The 9299-nt window shown below is 45.0% G+C and overlaps 1 protein-coding gene across 1 annotated transcript; it reads right to left on the bottom strand.

The window, feature by feature from the left end:
- Window positions 1-230: 230 nt before the first annotated feature.
- Window positions 231-3734, bottom strand: LOC121399556 (myb-related transcription factor, partner of profilin-like). Its single transcript, XM_041580698.1, has 4 exons — window positions 3653-3734; window positions 1692-1802; window positions 1547-1606; window positions 231-670 (listed from the first exon to the last, which is right to left on the bottom strand). Exons 1-4 carry the CDS (start codon window positions 3693-3695, stop codon window positions 345-347), a joined length of 540 nt encoding a protein of 179 aa, XP_041436632.1. The 5' UTR covers window positions 3696-3734; the 3' UTR covers window positions 231-344.
- Window positions 3735-9299: the final 5565 nt, after the last annotated feature.

Genomic DNA, 9299 nt, shown 5'->3' on the forward strand with positions numbered 1-9299 from the left:
TATATATATATATATATATATATATATATATACATATGTTAGAGCAAATGCACTTAGATGTTTTGAAGTGCTTTTCCAGGTGTTATTGGAAAGGGTACCAATAGATATTAAAATGGCACCCCTCAGTGATGAGAATGGAGCACAGTGTAAACAATGGGATGTGTTGTTTGGGAGTCAGTCCCATTGCTGGGTAACGGACAAAGTGATGCCTGAAGCATTACCAGGAGAAAAATAGGCAAAGAGGCCAGTGTCAGATGGAAAATGACACAGACTGGAGCTAGGGAAGTTTGTCCCCTCGGACAGGACCGTGTCCCCTTCTATGCCCCCTTTCCCTTCGATGTTGCTTAAGGGGGTGGAGGGGGAGCAGCAGGTGGACCAGGGACTTCACCCTCAGCAGAGGCCCCTGGTCGATGAGGCTGGGCTGCCATGGCTGCCACCAGGTCCTGGAATCCACGATGGATGGTCACCTGGGTCTCCCTAATATCCGTATGGATTTGGGCCATCCACCGCATCATCCAGAGTTCCTGGCGGCGCTGCTGGTGGAGCATAGGCTGCATGGCAGCCATCATCGCATCAATGAGCCCCGGTTGTGCCGCAGGTTGATCACCCAGTCGCCGTCCTTCCTCCTGTGGTGGTCCCCCAATTGCTGCAGCAGTGGCAGCAGCACAACCTACAAGAAAAATCAAATATAAGTATATATATTGGACATGTGCATAACCCACAACAAACAAAAGGTTAGAAAAGGTTCCAAGTTAAGGTGGCCATACACGGAGAGATCTGCTCATTTGGCGATGTTGCCAAATGAGCGGATCTCTCTCTGATATGTCCACCTTGAGGTGGGCAATATCGAGCTGATCCGATTGTGGGCCCTAGGGCCCAACGATCGGATCCTAACGAATAGGAACAGGCGGTCGGATCGCAGGACCGCATCAACGAGATTTTAGTCCCATCCAATCGAGATCTGGCCGACTTGGCCAATAAACTGTTGGTCTGTCGGCAGCTTTTATTGGCCCTTGTTTGGCCACATTTAGATTGGAGGTGGTGTTTTCTTTTGGGGGGGTGGCATAAACACAACATTAGAGTGAAAATTTCACACCAGTCTGTAGCTTGGAAAACATGTTTTTTTTTTTTTTAGACAAAGTTTTTTTAAAGGACATGTAAACCCTCCCTCCCAGTGAGGAGGAGCTTCAGATACCTGCCACTGGTTTTTAAAAGGTTCACAGTAAAGTCTGCAGTATCCCCTTAATCACTTAGAATTCCTTCTCCTCTTCTAACTCACTCTGGCCCTCCCTCAGGAATTCACTTTGGCTGTTGGCTAATGAGCATGCTCAGTTCTTCTCAGCTCAGATTACTAAACACACCCTCCAGTCTAACAGCCAGTGAGGAGATATCATTACTGGTTCCCATAGAAACTCTGCTCTAGCTGTCTGATCCTATTTTATTCTCCTAACCACCTCTCCTGAGCTCAGCTTAACCAATACATGGCATCTTTGGTGACACACAGACAAATAAAGGAAGGGGTTATTAGTTATAAAATTACTCTTACGTCTGGGGGGCACCACAGGTATCACAGCTGGTGACTGGGCGCGGCTTTCAGCTCGGTGTTCTGTAATGTGAGATAGGACATTAGTAATGCTGTAAACAAGTTGAGGAAGCAACTACATTGGTCACAACATTGAACATGTCGGTACCTTGAGCTTCCGGGGCTCTATCCAGATCTTCAGCCTCACCCTCTTCCTGAGGTTGCTGAGCGGGGGCGTCCTGGTCACTGCCCGAGTCAGGCTGCGATGTTTGCGGCGGTACTGCAATTGTGAATAAAGAAAACAAAAAAGTATTAAAAGACAATCATATGGAATTGCAAGAGACCTCCCACATGCTACAAATCTATTTTATTTCTCATTCCAAATACTAACTTCAATGGAATGGTACAGCAAGGGAGATGGAATGGTTAAAACTTAAAGGAACAGTAATATGAAAAAATATGTGTTTTAAAGTAATGAAAATATAATGCAGTGTTGCCCTGCACTGGTAAAACTGCTGTGTTTGCTTCAGAAACACTACTAAAGTTTATATAAATAAGCTGCTGTGAAGCAATGGGGGCAGCCATTCAAATGAGAAAAGGCTCAGGTTACACAGCAGATAAACTCTGTAGAACATAATGGAGTTATCTGTTATCCACTATTTAACCTGTGCCCTATAGACTTTTTTCAATTCCTGTTCCACAGCAGCTTGTTTATATGAACTATAGTAGTGTTTCTGAAGCAAACACACCAGTTTTACCAGTGCAGGGCAACAGTACATGCAGGGGCGTAACTATAGAGGTAGCAGACCCTGCGGCTGCAGGGGGGCCAGGAGGTATAGGGGCCCCATGAGACCCTAATTCATATACAATTTCAATAAATATTGGAGAAACAAGTCAACCTCTAAACATTTTGGGGGCCTGAAAAATAATTTGCTATGGGGCCCAGTAATATCTAGTTACGCCACTGAGTACATGACATTTTCATTACTTTAAAACACTAACATTTTTTTGTGTTACTGTTCCTTTAAATACATTTGCAATGGTGCGAGCAGGAGAGAATGTAATATATAGTGGATAATGTACCGCCTACTGTAATTTATAAAGATATTATGTTACCGAGGAGTTATGTGACCATATAAAAGCATGAGGCCGAAGGTCACATAACTCCGAGGTGACTATTAATATGTTAGTAAATTTTAGACTGAGCGAGATTAGAGGTGGACAGAGCAACAGAAGAGGGAGAGAAATGCTGAGGGAGGAAAAGGCAGAGGGGGGGAGAGTGGAAAAAAGTCAGCAAGACTGTAATAGAAGGGACGAGCGAGCACATCATGTGATGGAGGAAGTGATAAGTGAGGCGGACAGACAGGAAGTAAAGCTGCAGGTAGCGTTGCGTCAGTGACCACTGCTGACTCATTGAGTTATAAACGGTACGTTCTGACGCAAGAACACGCTGTTTATAAGGATATCATTTACAGTCTGGTCCCATAGGGAAATGACCAGACTGTAGATTATTTGACAATACTTGTGATTTTAAAGTTATTTAGCTTTTTAATCAGCAGATTTACACTTTGCAATCTCAGCAATCTGGTTGCTAGGGTCCAAATTAGCATAGCAACCATGCATTCATCTGAAGAAGAGACTGGAATATAATTAGGGGATGGTCTAATTAGTAATACGAGTAATAAAAACTCACAATAACATCACATGTGTAGTCTTACAGAGCATTTCTAGACCCACATTTTCAAGCTGGAAAGAGTCCTTTAATTTTAAAAATATACTAAATAAATAATGGACAACTGAAAAGTTGCTTAGACTTGGCCATTCTAGAACATACTTAAAAGTTAACTTAAAGGTGAACCACCCCTTTAATGCAGTTTCTAAACATTTGTGGTATAGTGGGGAAATGGTTAATAAAGAAATGGCTGCCATTCTGTCTGTTACCGACAAACAAACTAGTAATGAACAAACAGCAAAGTTGTAAAGAAAAGCACAAGAAACTCCTCTAATGCAAAACAGGAGCAATATTTTAGCAAAGAAGTGAAATGCTAAAGGGGAAATTAGACATTTATCTAAATGATGTGAATGTGGAAAAAAGGAGTCAGATGTTTGTTTCTATAAAAGTCAACTTACTTCTCCAGTCTGTGTCCAGTCCTTCACTGCCCTCTTTGCTCATAATGTCCAGAAGCTGACGCTCGTAGGGCTTCTGTCTGAGTGAAGGGACTCGCCCTCCGCCAGTCTCCTGGGCTTTAGCTCTCCTGGTCACCAGCTTTGCCCTTAGCCAACACTTCAGGTCACTGAATCACTTGTATATAGTGGGGAGATCCCTGTGTAAAGCGCCCACAGTGTTCACCTTGTCCGTTACCTGCTGCCAGTGTTGTTGACGTCTGATAACAATGATACGATGGGACCGACTCCCAAACAGAACATCCCATCGCGCTACCACCTCGTCCACCAGTGCTCCATTCTCATCACTGGTAAACCTTTGGGCCATTTTGTTGGTGGGGCCCTCCTCTCCTCCGTCATCATCACCCTCCTCTTGTCTCCTCTCTGAGGCAGTTGGTGGTGCCTCCATCTCCTCCTCACTGCTGGGCAGCCTCTGTGTCCTTCTCCTGGGGGAGCCTCTCCGAGCCCTTGGTGGGGTGCGTGACACACTGCGTGCCCCAGATGGCGAGCGAGACATGCAGCGTGCCCTGGGGGACTCCCTGCGTTGGCTGGGGGACACCCTCCCTACACTATGCTCCTGCCCCCCTGCCCTATGCTCCTCCCTCCCTCTACGGGACACCCCTGCCCTACGCTCCCCCTCTCTACGGGACCCCCCTGCCCTACTCTCCTCCCCTCTATGGGACCCCCCTGCCCTACGCTCCCCCTCTCTATGGGATCCCACTGCCCTACTCTCCTCCCCTCTACGGGACCCCCCACCTGACCTACTCTCACCCCCACTACGGGACCCCCCACCTGACCTACTCTCACCCCCACTACGGGACCACCCACCTGACCTACTCTCTTCCCCTCCCCTACGGGACCCCCCACTCTCTTCCTCCTCCCCCCAGGAACCCCTCCCAGTGGCTCCCCAGCCTGTGCTCCCCCTCCTGCGACGACTAAGATCCCACATAGTGTGGGATCCAGCTGCCATTGGCACCTCCCCAGGGCTGGAGAGACGTTCCCCCTCCTCCTCCTCCTCAATCCTCCTCCTCCTCCCAGCCATTTGCAGCCAAAAATTCAAAAAAATTCATCCTGCCTCAGACACCTCCTCCACCTGTGCAGTCTAAATAGCAAGTGCGCAATCAGGCCGAAAATGCACCTAAAATGGCCTCTAGAGGGCTTCCTGTTTGAAAAAAATGGCAGAAAGGAAGTGGGGCATAAAAACGTCAAATCTATTGATTCGAATACAAGTGGGGCAAGGTTCACTTCGATCTTACTTCGATCTTATTCGACAATACACTACGACCAAATCCTTCGATCGCAGGATTAAATTGTTCAATCGTACCGTTTTACTTTGAACAGAAACAGCGCAAAAATCCTTCGACTTCGATATTCGAAGTCGAAGGATTTCAATTCCTAGTTGAATATCGAGGGTTAATTAACCCTTGATATTCGACCCTTAGTGAATCAGCCCCATAGCTTTGTTCTTCCGAAATCACTTGAAGTCGCCTCGCAAGGTAACTTCGGGCGACTTCAGGATGTGTAGGTTTTACCAACAGCTGTTGAGATTATTGCTGTTGGAGAAGCTTTTTCCCTTAGTTGTGCATTTTTACCACAGGTGATAAATCTCCCTGTCAGCCATGGCCCCAAGGGCAGAGACACACTCTCAGATTCGGGGAGATTAGTTGCCCAGTGACAAATCTCCTCTTCTTCGGGGCATCTTCCTAAACTGCCTCCAGCCGGCTAGAATGTGAATTGCCAGCGGGATGGCAATCGGTGCACTTTGCTTTTCGAAGTCGCCCAAAGTTGCCTCACAAGGAAACTTCGGAGAAATTCAGATAACAAAGTGCAGGTCTGGACTGGGAGTCAAAATAGGCCCTGGCATTCCTAGCACACAGAAGCCCAAGCAACCCCACACCAGCCCACTAAATAGTGATTTTCTATGGTATCTTACAGCAGCCCCTCTGGTATTTACCAGAACCACAGACTGCAAGTCCAGGCCTGCTGGGGAAGTACACTCCTCCTCCTCTGCTGCATGTCTTGGAACCAGAGGGACATGCAAATGTAGTGTAAAAAGCGAGAAGACGCAGCTACGGGTTGGGTGCAGGTCCTACAATGGCAACATTTTGAGGGTTATGTGTGGGTTACGATCTTCCTGATCACTAGTTCCCACCTTGCCTCATTGCTGGAGCAGCCCAGTCCAGATTCTGTCCAGAATTCAGCTCAACCAAAACCTTTTTGTGCAAGATTGGCCATACCCTAAATGCCTGGCCAAACCACATCCAAACCCTTAATACCATGTGATGTTAGACCACTGGACAACATCAGTGGTCTGCAGAGCCGGACTGGGAGTAAAAAGCAGCCCGGTCAAAAAACAAATCAAGCAGCCCACGTGTAAACACACACACACAGAGACACAACACACACAGACACACAAAGAAACACACACACAGAGACACACACAGACACAAAAAGACACACAAACACAGAGAGACACACAAAGAGACACAAACACAGAGGGAGACACACAAACACAGACACAAACACAAAGAAACACACACAGAGACACACAAACACAGAGACACACACAGACACAAACACACAAAAAGACACACAAACACAGAGAGACACACAGACACACAAAGAGACACAAACACAGAGAGACACACAGACACACAAAGAGACACAAACACAGAGAAACACACAGACACACAAAGAGACAAGAGAAACACACACAGAGAAACACACACAGAGAAACACACACAGAGAAACACAAACACAGAGAAACACACACAAACACAGGGAAACACACAAACACAGAGAGACACACACAAAAACAGAGAGAGACACACTCAGAGACACAAACACAGACACCCCTACCTCACCTAGGAGCTTCGTGAAACAGCACGGGAACTCTCCAACACCGCCCACCCCGTCTGCTGGCCAATCAGAGGGACTTTGCCTTCCTGACTGATCTTAGGAGGTGGGAGGAGGGAGGAGGAAGGAACACGCAGCTGCTTGGTGTGTCTGTGAAGGAGAATCACAGTGTGCACGATGTAAGTGGCTCTACCTCAAATCGCCATATAGCAGATGCGGCCCAGTTCACAGGTAAATGGAGCGGCCCTTCGGGAAGTTGCCCAAACTGACAGATTGTCAGTCCGGGCCTGAAGAAGTGGTCCGAGTGCCATCCCACCACTGATTTACATTCTAGCCGGCGGGAGGCAGTTCGGGGAGATTAGCCGCCCTGAAGAAGAGGCAATTTTTCGCTGGGCAACTAAATCTCCCCGCATTTGAGCGTTTGTCTCTGCCGTAAGGGTATTGGCGCATGAGGAGATAAGTTGTGTATTGGCTGTAGGGATGCATCGAATCCAGGATTCGGTTCGGGATTCATCCAGGATTCGGCCTTTTTCAGCAGGATTCGGATTCATCCGAATCCTTCTGCCTGGCCAATCCGAATCCTAATTTGCATATGCAAATTAGGGGTGGCGAGTGAAACTGCATGACTTTTTGTCACAAAACAAGGAAGTCAATTTTTTCCCCTTCCCACCATTTTCTGGTTCGGTTCACTAGAAATACAAAGTTTTTTCCAGTTGCTTTCCATGTTTTATTTTTGACCATTTCCCCAAAATTGAAGATTAAAATTGAATGTCGGTCCTTCTGGTGTTTCAGTCTGGCGGCTCAGTGATCCGGGTGCAGGTTCTGAATTGTTACAATTTGCTCCATTAGTTGATTCATTTCTCTGCAGCATCTGTGGAATATTAGCAACTATTGTATTAATTGTGTTCAGTTCTAAGCAATTGTATCAATGAACCTCAGTGAATTTGCTCAGCAGGGACAGACATAAGAAATGGATCAGTTCATGTAAAATGTATCAACTGATGGATCAATTTAGATCGGTTACAGTGACCCCCACCCAGAGCAGCTTTAGAATAAAATGCGAAAGTGAAAAATAAAAATGTAAATTTCAATAATAGGAAAACAGTCACAAATAGAAAATAGAAAGTAAATGATTTTTTTATTTCTGGTGAACAATCTGAAAAAAATGAACTGAAAAAAAGTGTTGGAAGGTAAACGACCCCTTTAATTACATGTACATGTTGTCACAATGTAATACAATTCTGTTATTGGTGAGTAAATGCCCCCATATTCCAAAAGAAACCAACACTGGGAATAGCTCAAGTAATTAATATTAATATTCTTAATTAAATGCAAGACGCAGGCCAAGCTTCACAGCACCAGTGCTTTTTACAGATTACACCAAAACCTTGCATAGCTGCCGCATCAGAGTAAAGGGCAATGGAGGAATTTTGTACAAAACATTGTTGTCAGCAAGTTATACAGTTATACTGCCAAACCAACATATCAGCCTCTTTCTTTCATATTATTTAATTGGTGCTGCCTGAGCAGTAAAGAAATTGCCATATTTCAAGTCTGTTTCCTTGTCCAACTGTAATAAGTGCAGAATGCCTGAAAATTGCGTTTAGGGCAAATCAATGTGCAGTAAAAGGGTTAATTCTGGTGTAGAAAAGATACATGTGTCCTGTTAGTAGTTCTGTAGCTATTGATCCATTTAGAGGCATTTGCCATTGAACTGGGCCCCTGCAGGTACTGGATGTGCAGCTGTTATAATAAATACTAATCATGTTGCAAAGAACTGCTATGGGGGGGGCTGACAACAAATGGGGCAGTAAATTTGGTTTTGGGGTAAACAGTGAGTGTAGCTCAAATTCTTTTAATGAAATATAGATTAGTGATATCAATTTCACATACAGTATTTTGCCTATTTGCGAGCCTGGGAGAGAAAGTTACAGAAGATCATCATCATCATCTTTTTTTATATAGTGTAATTTGTTCTTGCTTTCCATTGGTCAGTTTGTTACAATGACAATATGAGTGAGACGTAGGTGTAACAAAGCAGTGAGTTAGAGTTCAGATATATTGATGGTCTCGTAATCAATGAATGGACCAGAGTCATAAACTGGGGGACTTTGAATTATATTGTTAATTAATTATATATGCAGGATTTTTGATTAGTCCTAGTGATGAAAAGCTAATGAGCAATAACTCACAACTACTCATACACACTCAAATACCTACACACTCTAACACTAACACAAACTCTAACACTTATAAACATGAACCCCAACACACTCACATGGACACCCTCTTATTCTTTTTAAAAAATTTCCCCCCCACCAGCACCAGGAGGGTTAGAGCGGCCATGTTGGGGCAAACAGAAATCTCATCATGTGCATGTGATCTGTATAACATGACTGCTCACACTAGGAGCTCCTTTCATGTATGAAACACCTAACGCTGGAGGGGCTAATTCTTTTTTTAAAAACACCCTACTGTTACCCCCAGCTGGAGTGCGGGCTCTATTGGCCTGTACTTGTGATTGGGGAAAATATTTTTTGCCCAGCAGGTGTCCTTTAAACACTCATGTACTTAGCTTTATATAAAGTGATTACAGAGATAAACAGTTCAGCACCAAGAAGACCCCCAAGTCCTGAGCAATATTGTTCCAATAATCAAACTTGCATAATTGCACATTATTGCCCCACAGTTAAAATACCCACAAAGTATTTGATAAGTGAAACTGTCCATCATTAACATGGCACCAACATTTTCTCCC

The sequence above is a fragment of the Xenopus laevis genome, chromosome 1S, assembly GCF_017654675.1.
Source record: "Xenopus laevis strain J_2021 chromosome 1S, Xenopus_laevis_v10.1, whole genome shotgun sequence".
Classification (NCBI taxonomy): Eukaryota; Metazoa; Chordata; class Amphibia; order Anura; family Pipidae; genus Xenopus; species Xenopus laevis.